This window comes from Oncorhynchus mykiss, chromosome 11 (genome assembly GCF_057628025.1).
Source record: "Oncorhynchus mykiss isolate SJ-2025 chromosome 11, ASM5762802v1, whole genome shotgun sequence".
NCBI classification, from domain to species: Eukaryota; Metazoa; Chordata; class Actinopteri; order Salmoniformes; family Salmonidae; genus Oncorhynchus; species Oncorhynchus mykiss.
In genome coordinates this window covers 61,058,399-61,078,163 of record NC_143032.1, presented here as the reverse complement: position 1 = coordinate 61,078,163, position 19,765 = coordinate 61,058,399, and the positions used below count along the sequence as shown (strand labels likewise).

General features: G+C 41.4%; 1 protein-coding gene and 1 long non-coding RNA gene across 6 annotated transcripts in view; both read right to left on the bottom strand.

Annotated features, from left to right (window-relative positions):
• Window positions 1-7,871, bottom strand: part of LOC110536084 (transcription factor COE2) — a 39,603-nt gene extending 31,732 nt beyond the window's left edge. Inside the window, exons 1-5 of one of the 4 annotated variants that reach the window (XM_021621626.3) lie at window positions 7,212-7,871; window positions 4,345-4,501; window positions 2,474-2,537; window positions 1,291-1,346; window positions 1,101-1,174 (exon numbers count right to left, since the gene is read on the bottom strand). In XM_021621626.3, coding sequence (XP_021477301.1) covers window positions 1,101-1,174; window positions 1,291-1,346; window positions 2,474-2,537; window positions 4,345-4,501; window positions 7,212-7,345 — 485 coding nt within the window. In that variant the 5' untranslated portion in view covers window positions 7,346-7,871. The remainder of the gene's footprint in view (window positions 1-1,100; window positions 1,175-1,290; window positions 1,347-2,473; window positions 2,538-4,344; window positions 4,502-7,211) is intronic. The other 3 variants (XM_090190735.1, XM_021621628.3, XM_021621627.3) reach the window with 3 other exon arrangements.
• A 4,816-nt stretch (window positions 7,872-12,687) lies between these two features.
• Window positions 12,688-17,456, bottom strand: LOC110536636 (uncharacterized). 2 transcript variants are annotated; one of them, XR_016484625.1, is made up of 3 exons: window positions 17,324-17,456; window positions 16,277-16,344; window positions 12,688-14,019 (listed from the first exon to the last, which is right to left on the bottom strand). It is a non-coding gene; the product is annotated as an uncharacterized LOC110536636 (long non-coding RNA). The 2 variants fall into 2 exon arrangements; XR_016484626.1 differs by lacking the exon at window positions 17,324-17,456 and adding an exon at window positions 16,552-16,686.
• Between the last annotated feature and the right edge of the window lie 2,309 nt (window positions 17,457-19,765).

Sequence of the window (19,765 nt, the reverse complement as noted above, 5' to 3'; positions counted from 1 at the left end):
AAAGAGAACCCCCACCCCATCACACAGACAAACACATCAACACACCCCATCACACAGACAAACACATCAACACACCCCATCACACAGACAAACACATCAACACACCCCATCACACAGACAAACACATCAACACACCCACACAGCATCCTACAATTCGTCAGCAGTCCTGTCTGTGGAGCCTGCCCCCCCCTACAAGTCCCCTCCGCTGCATAACAAAAGTGTCCCCTCCCCTAACCATCTGCCACCCCTATACCTCACCTCACCCCTCTCGTGTCCCAGCTTGGCCCTGCCCTGCCCCCTTCCACCCTCCCTCCGCCCCCCTGTCAGGCGGCCTCACTCCCCAGCTGTGACGCTTGCCCTCTGCCTCCCTGGCTCTGTTATTAGCCAGCTGTGAGTTACATTCGGGCATCTGCTGGCTACACAATGGCAAAGCCCACTCAGTCTTAGCCCCTCTCCCCCTGCCCAACCCCCCTCTCATTCCCCCTCCTGCCCTCAAACCCTGTGCCACTGCCCCACTACACCAACACTACCTCTCTCTCACTGTGTCCTTCTCTTCCTACCTGCTTACCACAGTAGGTTGGTGGAACTTTAATTGGGGAAGATGGGCTCATGGTAATGGCTGGAGTGGAATAACTGGAATGGTATCAAATACATCAAACACATGTCATTCCATTTACTCCATTCCAGCCATTATTATGAGCCATCCTCCCCCTCAACAGCCTCCACTGCTCCATACCTCCAAAAACACTGCATGCATGGGGAAGAAGCCCCGTCTTCCCCTGTTTATCTGTGAGGGAGGCTCCAGAGAGAAACAGGAGCTGGAAAGCAGCAGGGGGCTCACACTGTAACAAGCCTGATGACGGACTGGCTATACTTTCATTTCAGACCCAGTCTTATTTCCAAATGGCATACCACATTTCAGACACATCAAAACAAAACCCAAATACATTTTTAAGGATGTGTGTGTGTGTGTGTGTGTGTGTGTGTGTGTGTGTGTGTGTGTGTGTGTGTGTGTGTGTGTGTGTGTGTGTGTGTGTGCGTGTGTGTGTGTGTGTGTGTGTGTGTGTGTGTGTGTGTGCGCGCATGCGTATATGACTCACCTGCACATAACCTCGTGAGTGAGCAAAACCCGGCACATTTCAGGATTCTTGTTCTGTCCCTCATATGATATGGGCTGAGAGAGAGGGAGCATGGGTGATGGGGGCATTTGATTTCATGTGTAATCAATCAAGCTGTAAGCATGAGCTGCACAGCAGGCTAAATCCAGTCAGGGAAAACAGGGTTCCTTACCTGTTTAGTGACGGAGTCAATAAGTCGTGCATAAAGATCCTGTTCTGTACGAACCCCTGTACACAGACATAAACACGGTCATTAGAGGAATCTAAACTAACCTCACAAAGACAACCTAATCCTGAAGGCATGGGATATGAGTGTTTTAGACTGGACATTGATATGATTCCCATAATGGCCATTTCCTGGGTCATCCATACAGTTCAGATCAGGATCAATTGAGGGCTTTAGCAGCTCTGGGATCTGACACAGAGAACCTCCCAGCATGCTTTTAGAAAACACCTGAACCTTTGGTCTCTGGGCGCTTCAAACACACTGGTTTTACTTCCTTGTAGGCTGCTGAGAATCACACAGGACAGAGAAACGACGTTGATGTAATGAATTGCCTCTGAAGAGCAGCATGTTATCCAAGGTTTTGTTTTATGGAGCCTACTATGCAGAGTATTGCTTTTAAAACGGGTTCCCCTCATCAAAGTCTCAATCGGGGGGGCTTTGATATCACTAGAGGGAAGTGGGGGGGAAAGGGAGGGTGCAGAGCCAGGCGTGTGTGTGTGCATGTATATGAGTGTGTATGGTCGGGGTCTTTCTGCTACATGTCTTTCATCTCCTCTCCCATGGGTGCCACAGGGATGGCAGAGTAGGGGCAGTGGAGGCTCATGGGAACCAAAATCTCTGTGCACATCCCTTATCTGATGTTGTAACACCATGGGGGGCACCGTGTACCTCATTTCCCTGTTTATGGGGCCTGGAGCAGCTTCACACACAACTAAATCTGGGGCTAAATAACTCAGTGATTGGATGAATGGATAGATATTTAGGAGAGGGGTGAGGTCGGATGAGAGGCAGAGGAAGAGGTAGGTAGAAGAGTACTGGGAGTGGGGGGTTGGGGGAAAGTGGGATTTTCCTCTTATATTTGGAACAAATGTCCATATCATGTCCATTCCATGGCCAGACCATTGAGATGCATAATGGTGTTTGGTCAGTGGTCTGGCTCAGGACAACCTGTTTCTCCTCCCACTCTAAAGTGGTCAAACACTAAAATGTCTCCGGGACAAAGAATCAAGAGACATGAAACCACACAGACCATGTCAACTCCTGAATGCCCAAGTTCTCACAGTGACATGAATGGGACATGCTGCTCCTCATGTGATTCCAGGGTGGTTTGGAGGGCTGGTGTACTCACCATTGCTGTAGAGGAGCTGCAGCTTGTAGTGCGTGCCGTTGTTGGTTTTTTCTCCCGTCTGCTCCTTGGAAGGAGACGACAAACAGACAAACACACAATGCAGTCATGCAGTTATAGCGCGGTGGGGTTACAGTTAAGCACAGTTAAGCTCACTTCATCCCTGGGACTGGTGTGGGATCAGAGGGATCCCTACCCTGTAGACGGGACCCTACACTGGGCTCCAGAACAAGGTCCTTAACCTTGAGTTAGCTCCTCTTTTTAGAAGTTGAACTGCCACATGTCTGATGTGAAATCCTAAAGCTATGGGATTCTTATGATCACATACAACAGTGTACAAAGGATCATGTATGCAACAGTTAATGTCCACACAAGCTCATGTGTGCATACGTATAGGTCTGCATGTCTTTGAGTGTCTGTGTCTGTGTGCCTTTGTGCGTGTGTGCTTCAATGAGTGGAAACTCTTTCAGTGCAGTCGACCTTGAAGGAGAAACTTCCCTTCCTCCATCCCTTCTTCCCCCTGGCTCTACACCACTCTCTTTCATTTTATCCCTCTCTTTCTCTCCCTTTCCTAGTCTATCCCTAACTGGTCTCAAAGGAATGCTCTTTGGTCCAATAACCCAGGGAGCCGGCATCTCTGAGCAGAAAGAGGAATACAGAGATGGGGAGAAAGTAAGAGAGATAAGAGAAGAAGGAAAACAGTGGACAGATTAAAAGAGATGAGTAAAAGTGAGAAAGAGAGAAATCGACAGTGGAGATACAGTAGAGACTGGAATATAATGGTGTGTTCATATACACAGAGGAACATTTATTTCCCCTTATCACCCTTCCACCTCTGAATAACAACAAAACAAAACCAGATGCCAGGTTAACCATGCAGAAAATGAACTCCTCTGCAGCCGTCATATCACTCTGCCTCGCCCTGGCTGTGTGTGTGGCGTTAGGAGAAACACTGACAGCCCTCAGCCCTGGCATTAGCACTGATGCCCAGAGTGGAGCCCTCCCTCCCTCTCACCCTCCCTCCATGTCTCCCTCCCTCTCACACTCTCAGTAAAACAAAACAGTGTTTTAACTTCTGTTGACAGGACAGTGCCCTATCCTCTCTCTGAGGGAAGAGCTGTTACCAGTTTGGACCACAAGCCCCACACTCACAGCTCAAGTTTAACCACAAGGCAAAACCATCCATCAACACTGGGCACAAGGCTCCCACCATGGGCAGTGTACCCCTCCCCTGCCCTGTCTCTCTGGTTCTCTCTAAACTCTCTCTCTTTCTCTCTCCCCCTCTCTCTCTCTCTCTCTCTCTCTTGATCTGAGTGCCACTCTGCACCTCTTCCTCTCCTTCTTTTGGCCCCATGTCTGACCTGAGGAATTTACTTCTTCCCCTCAGCAGTATTTAGTACATGGGAGTGTGAGGAAAAGAGACTTTGATGATGTGTACATGGTATAACTTAACAGAGGCAAGCGTAATTTGCATTTTTAAAAGTAGTGATGTCCCACTAATGAGGAAGGCTGCTAATTAGTCATTAGGTATTCTTTTTCAATCGCTCATCATCAGCTCAGCTTATTGGGAGTGAGGCTTGTGTTACATTGAGCTGTCAGCTGTTCATTATGCTCAGCTTTATAGGGGATGTGGAAGGTCAAGTTAAACGCCTGGATGTAGACTACTGGCTGCACAGAAATGTCCTGCTACGGGTTGTACAAATGTGATCAGCTTAAAGCTTTGCTGGATAGTACTGCTGTAATAGCTACCAACTTTTTTTTAAAGTATTTCTGGTAAACAATAGACAAAGCGGACATGCATAATAAAGAGAAATACATATTATTCTCAAATATACTCACACACTCAATAAACTAAAACAAACAAACACACACACCTTGTCGTGCTCCACAAAGTCCACGAAGGAAGTCCTCTCCACCTCTACAGGCTGTCCGTGTCTGTCATAGAGTGCCAGGACGAAGTGGAAGAAGTTGGACTTGCGCAGGTTAGAGGGGGGCTGCTTCTCAAAGTGGGCCCTGGAGAGAGCTACACCACTGTGGAGAGGAGAGGAGAGGGAAATTAGGAGAGTGAAATCCCTTCACATTACATCACAATCCTCAGGCACCCATAACAAAAACTCTTACAACTGCAATCACTGTTTAATAAGGTCAACTGTATAGGCTACAACATAATAATTATAGGGTTATTGAGTTTAGACTTTGAGCTAATACAGGTCTAATGAACAATACATTTATTTGCAGAGAAAAGTAAATTATGAAAGGAAAAGAAGTCTGTAGTGATTATAACTACTATTGAAAGGAACATCTTTCCTATGCTTCCTGATCTTTATGTTTTTTTTCTAGATTCAACAACTATTGCAACAGGAATTGGGCAGAAATGGCAATATGGAGGAAATTCGTTTTGAAAAATACTCACTGAACAAACACTGTGGAAAAAACGGGATGAATTTGAGCCTACATGATTAATATGCTTAATTCATATTAAAATAAATAAATAGCCTATTACTGTAGTCTAACTGTATTCTTGGTTGATGCTTAATTTTCACGAGTTTAAATTTAGATGATTTGTTAGCAACAATTCAACGCCTTTCAAAACGTTTTAAAACATTGGGTTCAATGACTGTAACTTTCTATTTATGACCTATCTAGGAAATCACAGATGATCGATGGTGGAATGAAAGGAAGTCCAAAAATATCCTAACACTCCTCTCAGTGTGTTTTTATCATTAATGGGTGGGTCAAAGTTTGACTTGCCCCAAACGTGGATGCCTGCAGCTTAATTAACACTGGTTGTTTATTGATGCTTCGCCTCTTACACTAGATGACACCAAGGCTGTTTTTTGTTGACGCTGCACAATATAAAGTTCCAAACCTTAAAGGTTTTCTTTCTTTCAGATATATTTTTTTTTAATATACTGTGAAAGTTATTTTGGAATTCATGCTGACCTTCATGCTCTTGACCTTTGAAAAGTCCAAGGACTAAAAGTTTCAAAGTCTGACAAATTAACATTTGCTTTGATTGGATAATTGTGCGCTGCCTACATTTTTTTCGCATGCATAATGTAGATCTAGCAGAATACGCAAATGATAATTTTCCTACAGGATGAGAATAATAGGTTAGGTTGATAGGTGGATCCTAGCCTATAGGCCAACTCAATACTCAAGCGCGGGCCTGTACCACCGTCCATTTAACCGATTTCAAACGGACTCCCACCAAATAAACACTGATAGAACACGTCTGAACTGTGTTACGTAGTTATAGCTGTACAACATAGGTTTGATTTAGAAATGCACATGCCAAATAACTATCAGATACATTTTAGGTAAAGTTACCATATTTAGTGAGTAGCCTATTATGAAAGTAGATACTCATGATGTGATAAAGGCCTTCAAACAACAAATGACTCGAGACGTGTTTCGTTTGCAAAAAAAATGTATATAAAATATGAAAAAACTGTTAACGCACATTTGCAAAGTCAGTCATAACCTTAACCGAACACACCAAATAACAGAGATGTGTTACAAGTTTGTCCTAGCACCAAACATCTGTTTATTTTGGACAATACACCTTTGACATTAATGTCAGGCTACCTTGTCTGCATGCTTACTGTTTTGCATGTTCTCCTGTGAATAATATAAACATAGGCTAATTTATACCAAGGCTATCATAATAGCCTGTAAATGTACTGGAGTATTTTAAGGCTAATTTATACCAAGGCTATCATAACAGACTGTATATGTACTGGAGTATTTTAACATGAAGAATTCACAAAGTTACGTTTAAACCAGTATGAAAAGCACTGAGCAAAAATGTTCAATGCATAATATAATGGTAACATCAAAATACATTTAGATTTTTCTCCAAGCTCTTTCTTTTGGGGAAAGGGATGACAATATAAATATGAATTTGTCACCAATATAATTGTATTGTTATTATTATTGGGTTATTATTATTATCAACTTAGATCGTAATTAGCCTATTGGATATAGGCCTAAACTATGGTGATCAGAGAACTGGATGGAGATATAAAATAAGTGAATAATTCAACATGGATACATTTACAGACTCGAACTGTTAAAAGCGTTTCAAGCGCTTCATACAAATCAATAGCCAAGAGGTGTGATCCTCACTAAAATAACATTATTCCGGGCGCTCGCTTTCGTGACAGAATGCTTTTTTGTTTAATTGTTTTGTTTTATCCCTATCCCTTTCATGCTCGTGACACCCCTAGCTATTGACAGCGCGTACCCCGTACAAGCCGCACTCTCACACAAAGCCAGGGATGCTCGATATCTATTTTTCTACATTTGTCATTATTTACCGCCGGCCATTAACTCCCAAAGACAACCTGTTGCTTTTTCGTTTCATCCCAAGTCTGGAGAAGTTTGAGGTCAATGAGTATCAAACAAGAGGCATGAGCATAATCAACAAAAATACGTTATATTTGACCGCTTGGCACCACCGGTCACTTATGGGCTATGTTATGGTGATCTGTGCACATAGGTTATTTGTCATTTACTTGTATTAATTATTTCCCTAGCATAATATGCTTTTGGATATTGAAGTGAGACAAACTACCTACATAATAGCCTACATCGACTCCTCGTGCATGCTTAAAGAGGTCTAATTCACTTCTTATAGGTCCGTAGTAGTGTTTTATGTTGTGTTGCCAATAAGACAGATTGACTCGTTAATATCGTCAAAATACCACAAAGGACTTGAGAACATGAAGGTATACTGTACCTTTGCGCCGCTACGTTAGCATCGACAACACCGACATTACGCACCCAGGACCGGACCGGATCCATCTCCTCTCCCAGAGTTCTTTCTTTTAATCCGCTGACGTCTCTTATGAGATGCTCCTGGATCCCGTACATTTAAAACACAAACCAAATGCTGTTCTTTTATTTCTTTGGAGAAATTCAGAGTAAACAAGAGAGCGATATGACTTTGGGAAACTAGAACTGGAAGGTCAGTTCCAGGATACTGTGCTATCGAACACTTGGAAGATGACTGAGGCTTAGCTGCCCAAAGTAAATAATACTGCTTGTCTTCAAACGTGCTCATGAAGGAAAACAGGCAATAGATGATGTATCTGCTGTTGGACTGCAATCATTGTCCAAGAGCAGGGGATCGGTAACGTCCAACGTCGGTTCGAACATAAACAAGGATCACCTGTTTGGTGGACACGCAAGCACTCCTCGACAAGCTCATGCACACCGTAGATATGCACACCACAGATATGCATGCACACACTTCCACACGAAAGTCCTAAAATCACAGGTGAAAGAATCTTTCTCAAACAGAGTAGACAGAGACCTTTTGCTCTTTGAATCTATAGGCCGAAGGGCTGGCAATAACGTTTCACTGTCCTGGAGCATGAATGACTTCCTCTGCCGGGATAGGGTCTGGAGGAGGGGCTACACTGCCTTATGGGGGACCGATTGTTGAAATTGATGCTCTCATTGGTGTAAAATGCCTCCGTTAGTTGGACTTATACCAATTTCAGCATCCAGCTAGCCTATAGCTCTCATGTTTCATCAAACTTTTCTCTAGTGAAGTCCTACCAAAGACTGCTTCGGATTGCAGGTGGGATAATATAAACAACAATTCAGCTGTTTAGGCTAATTGATTATACAAATAAGAATATGACATGTCACTAAATATAGTTTTGTTTATGTATTACTTTTATCAATTTGGTTAAACTATTAATTCATACAATGGAGCTTTATTATTTGTTGACTATCGAACTATCAGGCTACATTATATTCATTGCTTGATTTTGTGTTTCAACAAATTATTCTTCAATGTTGAAATCAAAAATGGATCATTTCAGTGAACACAATAGGCGTCCATATTGGGACTAAGTTATTTACTGCAGTGACTAACTAATTCAGCCATTGATAAGAATCACCTAATATATTTATTACTTATTTTTCGATTTATTGACGATTTGTCAGTGTTGCATGCACGCAATTACCATGTGAGAAAATAAATAAGTTAAGTCAGCAAATTCATGCAAAACGAAAGAAATAACAGAAATAACAAAATGAAAAAGGTCATTTTGAAATATGAAAGTTCTGAAAAAAGACAACTAACACGTTGTAGCACATTTTTCTAAAGTTTCTTTAGTATTTAAGTCTAGGCTACTTAAAACATTTAAAATGTAATATTATTGTTTACACATATTGCATTTCCAGCAAAACCATTGGCCTATTTAGTTTGCTATTCAAAATTTGGCTCAAGTTTCAGTTATATTTCTTGCGTTAGGCATTCTATTGCTAATTGTATTTTAATAGGATAACTGGATTAAAAGTATAAAGTAACCATCCTGAATATCTTATTTGGCGTTTTCAGTCGAGTCATCACTAAACACAAGAGCGCACCCGGCAGGCGCGTTGCCTATTCAACCAGCCACGCTCTCGCGCTCTGTCTGCTCTCCCTGAACAATGCGCAGTGATTGAAAGCTGTGATTCGACTAAGGATATCAGTGTCGTGCACAAACAATTGTAGTCTGGTTGGTCTATTCATCTTCGCTGCTATATTGTACATTCCCTTTGAAAAAGGTCAATTTGAAATATGAAAGCAACTAAGCCTACACTTTGAGCATTTAAGTCTAGGCTACTTAAAAAAGGTCAAATGTAATATTATTCTTTACACATATTGCATTTCCAACAAAACTATTGGTCTATTTAGTTTGCTATTCAAAATTTGGCAAAAGTTTCAGTTATATTTCTTGCGTTAGGCATTCTATTGCTAATTGTATTTTAATAGGATAACTGGATTAAAAGTATAAAGTAACCATCCTGAATATCTTATTTGGCCTTTTCAGTCGAGTCATCACTAAACACAAGAGCGCACCCGGCAGGCGCGTTGCCTATTCAACCAGCCACGCTCTCGCGCTCTGTCTGACACGAACAATGCGCAGTGATTGAAAGCTGTGGTTCGACTAAGGATATCAGTGGCATCGTGCTAAACAATTGTAGTCTGGTTGGTCTATTATTCTTCACTGCATACGTTTGTGCTGCTCATCCAAGGCAGTGCTGTGAGTCTGAGGCAACATGATTGGAAGTTCTGTCTAAAATGGTACAGATATATGTTTGATACGTTTCAAATTAACACATGATAAATAATGATATACATTATAACAACAGCCAATGCACTGACAAAACATCCATGCAAAATAAGGTGGTTTTATGTGTACATTGGAAAGGCTATCGTTCAAAATAGATAATCAATATTTATTTTCTGCACATTCCAAAATGTTCCATAATAGAGGAATCAGATATCATGCTGATATAAATATGATATGAACCCATGTTTAATTCACTTAACAAAATTTGAGTTGTAAATACGTTCAACCTTATTATCAAAAATATTCTGCAGTTGGAAAGTTAGACCTCATCCGTTCCCATGAGGATGTCATGTCACTGAAGAACCTGTGCAGAAAAACCGTTGCGTTTGTAGTTTGTCTGTCTGCAATAAACACTGGCCAGGTGTGTATGGTGCGTTTTACTGAGGTTATTTGCATGATTTACATTACAATTGCTGACAAACTGCATGTTTCTATAGGCCTGACAGATGTGCTCGATGAGCTGGCAAACGTTTTTATGCGTTTTAATTTCCAGATTAAAAAAATTAATTTCCGTTGCTTTCTTTATCCATCTTTCTGAATCTGAAAAGAAAAGTTTTTACATCCCTTGCTCCTTGCGGAGGCTATTGTCTCTGGACTGAGCTCCAGCGCCTGAACAATGAACGTAAATCTCCCTCCTTCGATCCCGCCTCAACCGACCATCTGCCAGCGCGCAACAGAGTCAGATGTTCCCCAATTATAAGAACAGTCTTGCGGAATCCTTGCCACTGAATCTCCGCCCCCTCCCGTGTTCGTTCCACACTCTTCTTCCCCGCATCCCGACTTGTTTGATTGACAGCTCTGCTTAACCAGAAACCATTAAATAACTACAGATGCTGAAGGAAGTAATACACATCTTGGGAATTCCTCCACACTACTTTACAAAAAAACAGCCGTATGCCTACACCGAGATGACATAGCACCATCACTAAAATAACCGCACTTGCTTTTACAAGTATTTTGGCATTCTGTCTAGGTCTACTTATTGTGAACTGTAGCCCACCTGCTTTATGTAGGCTACCCATTTCCTCTCGGGTGAAAGGAGTCATCTACTGGCATGAGAGAGACTTTCTTGACTTGAGGACTAATGGAGGAGGACTGTTGGCCTAAAACAGTAGACTCCTCAGAAGCCTTGAATGAATCAGAACTTCCTCAATGTAGGCGTTGGTGTGTTTGCTCTTCCATTCACAAGTCAAGGAGCATTGTGCACGGAGAGGGTGGCTAGACAAACGGGACTCATGCCAACACAATTTTTGTCAGTTCTAAATGACAGCGAACTAGCCTAGCAGTAATTGTAACGTTAGTGCACTTTAAAAAATGCTGGGTTGCCTTACAAAAATGCTTTAGAGATGGGTAGATCTAGCCATGTAGCCAGATCGAAAGAAAAATTAATTTGTTGGCTGTGATATTTTAGCTAAAATATTCAAACCACCTTGAGCGAGACAAACGGCTTTCTAATCAATGTAAGCCACGGAGACTGTCATCCGCGCGTGTTTATGGGGGGTGGAACGAGGAATCAGTGACTGCTAGAGCGAACAATCGAGTACGGTGTGCCACTCTCCCTCTACAAGCATTCCCTCGCTCCCAGGGGAGTAGCCTACCAGCGCCACTCTCTGTGGATGGCACTCAAGTCCTAGGAGGTCACAGGGGCGTGTGGGGGATGGCCCGGGACGCAGCAGCTGGTTCCCGTCCGCTCATTCCACTCCGGTGAGAACAATGGGATAATGCGGCCCACCACGTCTGTATCGATGCTAGCCTATATATTGCGCTCATTTATTTGTTTACTTATTTAAGTAAGGTCAGTCCCCGGGGAAAATATACAACAACAATTAAAATGGTGCGCAGTCAAACCACATCTTCTGTCATCCTCTGCCTGTATTATTGTAGGCCTATTGTTTTTCTAAATCATTATCTTCAGTAATAAAACGTTTTTTGTTAATGAAAATGTTTACGAAAAATGTTAGTTTGCTTTAATAATGATTGGTTATAACATTAATAGGCCTGTAAAAGTTGACAAAATGTTAAAGTTGTCTGTTTTCCATATAGCTTATAGCCTGTCCGTAGTAGTTTTATGTACATAGACAATATTTTTGTTACAATTTTTCCCTATGCACAAAAAGTTTTTTTTGCACATTCTTGACTCTTACGTAGACTGAGTGTACAAAACATTAGGAACACCTACTCTATCCATGACAGACTGACCAGATGAATCCAGTTGAAAGCTATGATCCCTTATTGATGTCACTTGTTAAATCCACTTCAATCAGTGTAGATGAAGGGGAGGAGACAGGTTAAAGAAGGGTTTTTAAGACTTGAGACAATTGAGACATGGATTATGAACGGGCAAGACAAAAGTGCCTTTGAACGGGGTATGGTAATAGGTGCAAGGCTCACCGGTTTGAGTGTGTCAAGAACTGCAAGTATGCTGGGGTTTTCACTCTCAACAGTTTCCCTTGTGTATCAAGAATGGTCCACCACCCAAAGGGCATGCAGCCAACTTAACATGACTGTGGAAAGCATTGGAGTCAACATGGGCCAACATCCCTGTCAAACGATTTTAACACGTTGTAGAGTCCATGCCCCAATGATTTGAGGCTGTTGTGAGGGCAAATGGGGGTGCAATTAAAATTTAGGAAGGTGTTCCTAATGTTTTGTACAGTCAGTGTATATAGATTATTAATTACATGTGCGATAACCAACACACTATTGCTTATAGGCAAATATCTGGGCATCCAAGGGTAAGAAGTTGGTTTATTTTTCTGCACATTTTTAGGCCTATTGCACTCAACCGTGCCCCATAAGTGAAATCTGTAGCTCAATGAGCAAAAGCAAAACAAAATTAATAAAATTATAACGTGCATGTAATTTGAATCATAGGGATTGGTATGATGATATGATCGTTTATTAATTTTTGTCATGAAAATGTTCGTATTTTGTGAAAAGCCCTATACTCATCTTCCACATGAGGAAAAGTGCGCGAGCAGAGGTGGAACCTTCACGCCCCCCTTTGGTTGAGCGTGAAGTGCATGCTGTGCTGTGTCTCGCTACTCCAAAAATGTGAGGGCAAGTCTTGACTTGAGGTGACAGAAAGCACAGAGTATGTGCATGTGTTATTTTATTGTTGTATTTATTTGTATTCATTTTTTCGAAAGATGAAACAGTCAGAATATAATTGTTTATCAAAAACAGATTTGAAGGGCCAAGCCGAAAAGTTGAAAAAATGTGTTGCTGTGCCCCTTAGCAAGGCACTTAACCCTAATTTGCTTCTGGGGCACCGTATTACTATGGCTGACCTTGTAAAACAATACATTTCACTGCACCTATCCGGTATATGTGAAAATACAACATCTAGTTTTAAAGTATTTTCTTTATAATAATTTACATCTGAAGTTTACTACATAAATATTCAGTCTTTAGCTTTAGAATTCAATGGTTTGCCCGACCCAATGCAGCAGGTAGGCTCCCTGAGCATAGTTTTGAGTTTGTTCTTATTTGTCATAATTTCACCATCACCCAAAAACTCATAATTAGCACATATTAAGTTAGATTTTGTTCCTATGTGTTTTATGTGCAAGACCTAAACTATATCATTTAATTAGCCTTAAAGTTCATAAGAAGGAAAACACATACCAATAATTAGAAGAAATAATGCAATTAACAATCAAAAAGTTATCACATTGCATTTCCCTGATGTGGTAAGATTAATTTAATCTAACAACAATAATTGGGTTTGGGGGGGTAGAGGGATTGGGTCAACACACAGATACACTGTTTAGGCATTGGTGTTGGTTTGGTGAAAAAACGTGAAAGATAGAGGAAAGAGAAAGAGAGACACATGTGGCATGCAATGACTCTCCCACTCATGTGCAAGTATAACAAACTTCAGTGCAAATATAACAAAACAGTCAATTGACCTCTCTTTTCATTGTATATGTGATAAAGATTAACATTAGTTAAAAGAGTCTTTTGAAAGAAAAATAAAATATCTCTCTTTTAAAATACAGAACCTTAGCTTAGTTCTAACCTGTGTGTCAGAGTGGTTGTGTTTTGGGATCAGTGTCCAGGTCAGAATGGGCTCCAGACAGTGAAGATCAGGTGCCCTGAGAGAAGCTGTCAGAGGTCATGCCGTTGCCACCATAGTTAGCTGACAGGCAGATCTCACCCCCCTTTTTGAGCTGCAGCGGTGTGCCTCCTGTGGCCGTGATGTAGCCATTCTGCTGGGTGGTGAAGGAGGGCAGCACCATCTGGCCGTTTTTTCAGCAGTTCCATGTTGCCCACATTCTGGTATATGATGCAATGAAACTCAAACTTTGTTCTGTCCATGACCTCACGGAATTATATGGGGTGGCATGGTTCGGGGGTAGTTGTAGCCCAGCCACATGGCAGATTTTGTGGCGATGCCACAGAAACCACTTGGCCCTTGCGACCATGAGTGAGAGAGAGCAAGTTTAGAAATGATGTCAACACTGCAACATACACCATTAGTCATACTAGTGGTTATGTACCTTCTTGTTATACACTATTAGTCATACTAGTGGTTATGTACCTCCCTGTTATACACTATTAGTCACAGCAGTGGTTATGTACAGTTGAAGACAGTAGTTTACATAAACCTTAGCCAAATACATTTAAACTAAATGTTTCACAATTCCTGACATTTAATCCTAATAAAAAATCCCTGTCTTAGGTCAGTTAGGATCACCACTTAATTTTAAGAATGTGAAATGTCAGAATAATAGCAGAGAGAATGATTTATTTCAGCTTTCATTTATTTCATCACACTCCCAGTGGTCCGAAGTTTACATACACTCAATTAGTATTTGGTAGCATTGCATTTAAATTGTTTAACTAGGGTCAAACGCTTCGGGTAGCCTTCCACAAGCTTCCCACAATAAGTTGGGTGAATTTTGGCCCATTCCTCCTGACAGAGCTGGTGTAACTGAGTCAGGTTTGTAGGCCTCCTTGCTCGCACACGCTTTTTCAGTTCTGCTCACACATTTTCTATAGGATTGAGGTCAGGGCTTTGTGATAGGCACTCCAATACCTTGACATTGTTGTCCTTAAGCCATTTTGCCACAACTTTGGAAGTATGCTTGGGGTCATTGTCCATTTGACAGACCCATTTAACTTCCTGACTGATGTCTTGAGATGTTGCTTCAATATATCCACATCATTTTCCTCCTCATGATGCCATCTATTTTGTGAAGTGCACCAGTCCCTACTGCAGCAAAGCACCCCCAAAACATGATGCTGCCACCTCTGTGCTTCACGGTTGGGATGGTGTTCTTTGGCTTGCAAGCCTCCCCCTTTTCCCCCCAAACATAAGGATGGTCATTATGGCCAAACAGTTATGTTTTTATTTCATCAAACCAGAGGACATTTCTCCAAAAAGTACAATATTTGTCCTCGCGTGCAGTTGTAAACCGTGGTGTTTTTTTAAATGTCGGTTTTGGAGCAGTGGCTTCTTCCTTGCTGAGCGGCCTTTCAGGTTATGTCGATATTGGACTCGTTTAATTGTGGATATAGATAATTTTGAACCTGTTTCCTACAGCATCTTCACAAGGTCCTTTGCTGTTGTTTTGGGATTGATTTGCACTTTTTGAACCAAAGTCAGTTCATCTCTAGGAGACAGAACGTGTCTCCTTCCTGAGCGGTATGACGGCTGCGTGATCCCATGGTGTTTATACTTGCGTACTATTGTTTGTACAGATGAACGTGGTACCTTCAGGCGTTTGGAAATTGGTCCCAAGGATGAAACAGACTTGTGGAGGTCTACAACTTTTTTTCTGAAGTCTTGGCTGATTTATTTTGATTTTCCCATGATGTCAAGCAAAGACGCACTGAGTTTGAAGGTAGGCCTTGAAATACATCCACAGGTACACCTCCAATTGACTCAAATGATGTCAGTCAGCCTATCAGAAGCTTCTAAAACCATGACATAATTTTCTGGAATTTTCCAAGCTGTTTAAAGGCACAGTCAATTTAGTGTATGTAAACTTCTGACCCACTGGAATAGTGTTACAGTGAATTATAAGTGAAATATTCTGTCTGAAAACAATTGTTGGAAAAATGACTTGTGTCATGCACAAAGTAGATGTCCTAACAGACTTTCCAAAACTATAGTTTGTTAACAAGAAATTTGTGGAGTGGTTGAAAAACGAGTTGTAATGACTCCAACCTAAGAGTATGTAAACTTCTGTGATGAAAGAAATAAAAGCTGAAATAAATCATTCTCTCTACTATTATTCTGACATTTCACATTCTTAAAATACATTGGTCAGGATTAAATGTCAGGAATTGTGAAAAACTGAGATTAAATGTATTTGGTTAAGGTGTATGTGAACTTCCGACTTCAACTGTACCTCATTGTTGTACACTATTAGTCACAGCAGTGGTTATGCACCTCCTTGTTTTACACTATTAGTCACAGCAGTGGTTATGCACCTCCTTGTTTTACACTATTAGTCACAGCAGTGGTTATGCACCCCCTTGTTTTACACTATTAGTCACAGCAGTGGTTGTGTTCTGGGGGCCCTCATCACTTACACCTCACATCAGGCCTAATGAGTGATTACTGTACATTCAAACTTTACTAGTGGAATATTTATGATATGATACAGACAGTAACTAAATATATGGGAAAGAAAAATAATGGTGGAGGAGGGGGTGATTTCACCTTCTGGTCCTGGTGGTCTTCTCGGTCCTACTGTTCCAGTCCTACCAGATTTGGGATCTGTATTTGGACTGTGATCAATGAAAAATTACATTAGAAATCATGTATTCCTGTAAATATTGACCAAATAATATCTTTCTAACTCACACATGAGAACAAAAAAAATCACACATCCGTAAGGCTCAGTTAAAGAGAGCTGTATGTCACACAAGGCCTCAGATCAACACTTGCCATCACCATTGTGATGACTTATGGTTATCAACAGGGGTTTTGCTAACCATGGCTGAAGACTCAGAAGTATGACAGTGCAAATTAGACATGGCTGAGTCCTTTCCAGGGCCGGCTCCAGGCATTAGCGACATAAGCGGTTGCTTAGGGGGCACCTGATCCAAGAAGTCAGTCGGGCTCTCAACTGGCTGTTGAGAGTAAGAATAGTGCAATTTCGAAATTTGGTTGTGCATCAACAGTCGTTCTCTTGTTATGTCAGTCACTCAATTGACTGACAATTTACCCTTTGCTAAGCCCCGCCCCCTTGTTGCAACTATTGAGACCTTGGACAACATTTTCACAGGAAGCCCCTCACAATGATCTCAAGCTGTGTTTTTAATACACAATTAAATTAAAACACAGACTACCCGTTGCTAATCAGCAGACTTTCTGTTATGTTGTGATGGACTGTCATTACAACTGCTTCACGGGAACCTCGTAAAAGGAAGGTTGCAGTGTGGCTAGCCACTGGATGGCTCTGAATGCACTGTCAGCATGCAGCCAAATGGCTCTGAATACACTGTCAGCATGCAGCCAAAGTTACTAACCACTTTTGGAGCTAACTAGTGCTTTCAAATAATATCTTGATGTTGACAGCAGATGAGTTGTATTCATAACATGGCTAACTTAGCTAGCAAACATACAAACAAGTAATATTAACTGGCTACTAGCTAGCTAGAGAGAGCATTAGCAAAGTTGGGTCGTCAATAAAAATGAGAGCTAGCTAACCACCTGAGCTAGCAAACAATGTAACAAAAGTATAATTTTCGATTTGAAAAATACTTAGGCTCTGCATTTCAGGAATCACAGTAGCAAGTACCCCTGGTGCACTGGTCAGTTATTTAGCCATTCAAACAATTAGCTTGTGGATGAAAACTCTACGTTTTTGTAATGTCCTCAGTGGCTTTCATGTGTTTCAAACGTGAGCTTGTCCAAGGTGTTGGACTCAACAACAGTTGCTATCCATTGGAGCACTGCGATTGGTTGGCCAAAATTCTGGGGTGAGGTTTAACAAAGGGTCAATAAGTAATGTGAAAATTTTGATTGGTAGTTAGTATATCTAGCCAGCTATCTAAACTGGTAGCAATCATGGCCGACTACCAACCGGGCACGCAGGGCATGTGCCCAGGGGTCCTGACCTCCAGGGGCCCCCCATTGATTCTTACTCACTCAGATATCATACCATAAGGCATATGTAATGTGTAGAATTGTAGGAATTTAGCTATAAAGGCCCCCAACCAGAGGGCAACCTATTTTGATGTAGTTCCTTTCCTATAGCAAAAATGATTGTTTAGGTTCCACATCTGAAGAATGACTCAGGCTGGTAATACATATTCACAAATTGTGGGTAGGAACTATATGGTGATTTCCACATGGAGTGGAGAAATAACAAGAAGTAGGGCACTGAAAGCTGTCAGTTTAGCTAGCTGGCATGCAAAACTTATCGAGCTAGCTAATGTTATCTCTTGTTGCTACACCATATTCAAAATTGTAGACAGCTGGCTAAGGCTATGGCTGGTTCTGGAGCTGGATTTGTCATAAACATTTAGGGAAAAACTTGCCACAGATGGATTGGGGAAACAAGTATCTTTGACTTGACATCTATTGTTTCATAAATGTTTCATAATTTGTGCCCGGGAATCCGCCATGGAAAGAGAAAGAATAAGAAGAATCTCCGGTAGTATGGATAGCCTAGCTATTGAACGGGTTCAACCCTTTTGAACAGGTAAGATTAAAACTGGTAAAACTGGCTAGCTGGTTGGTTTTTATCAAAATCTTGCTTTAGTGTGTAGAAAAGGGGATACCTAGTCAATTATACAACGGAATGCATTCAACTGAAATGTGTCTTCCGCATTTAACCCAATCCCTCTGAATCAGAGAGGTGTGGGGGCCTGCCTTAATCGACATCCACGTCATCGGTGCCCGGGGAACAGTGGGCTAACTGCCTTGGTCAAGGGCAGAACGACAGATTTTTACCTTGTCAAGCTTGGGGATTCGATCCAGCAACCTTTCGGTTACTGGCCCAACTCTCCTACCCACCAGGCTACCTGCACTGTCCATGGTGCTGATAGAGCGCAGTGAGATTTCATGCCATTGAACATGTCACTTCTTGGTCAAAGCATCATTTTTTAACTTTTATTTTTGTCTTATAGCGTGACATAAGCAGAATTGTATATAATTCCAATGCAAGAACACAAATGATGCTACATATCTGTATGTTTCATCATAGAAATAGATATAGACTGCATTCTATTGTGGTTTTCTTGGTAGCCTAGTGGTTTTCATTGCTGTAGATGGAACTGTATGTATTTGAAATGTGTTTATGGTAGGTTGGCATTGCTTAAATGATAAAGTGGGTCGAATTTGATTTGCAGAAGTGTAATGTGCCATATCATAACGTGTTGCTGAACTCATGAGTGGCATGACTTTCCCATGTTTCCTGTATAGGCCTATTTATTTGGCAAGACAGTTGTCCATGGCTGCATCTCACTGTAGTAGGCTGTAGGCTATGTTTTGGTTATTTGGATCTCCATTCGCCTTTCGTTTAGTGCGTTTGTTTACTGTTAATGTAACTAACTTAAATATAGATTGTCATTACTTTTATCGATCTGATATTTTGTTTACTAGGCCTACTTTCTACCACTGTTTTGTTCTGTTCACATTCATTCGCATTCACAGTTGTGTCGGTATTCTAAGACAAACTGCTATTCAGTATGTTTGTTTGCATTACTACTTTCAGCATTTAGTTTGCATTATTTTGGTAAGACGGTGTGTACGGCTGCATTGAATTCACATAGGCTGTTTGTAATTGGGTAATTGCCCATCTAAACGGCATTGCTGTAGGAGGCTGTCCATTATGCTGTACAGCGCAGCACAGACAGCCTACAGAACCTTCAAAAGCACTCAATGATCTCGGAATCTCTGCATTTTAACTTTATGATTATTATGGTAGAGGATGATTATATATGTAAACTGAATTTGATGTAATTCCAATGCAAGAACCCCAAAATTGTTTGCCCCCACTGCGATTTCTACTGCCCCCTTAGTCACTTTATCCTGGCACTGTGTTATAACATCCTATGTATGTGTTATAACATCCTATGTTTCCCTGGCAATCTTGAACTAGACTGTAGATCTGTGCCCTTGATGCTTCTCTGAACTGGAACATCACTGTTAGTGGTGACAGCATGTGATCCACACAGTAGGTATATGATATGAATTGCA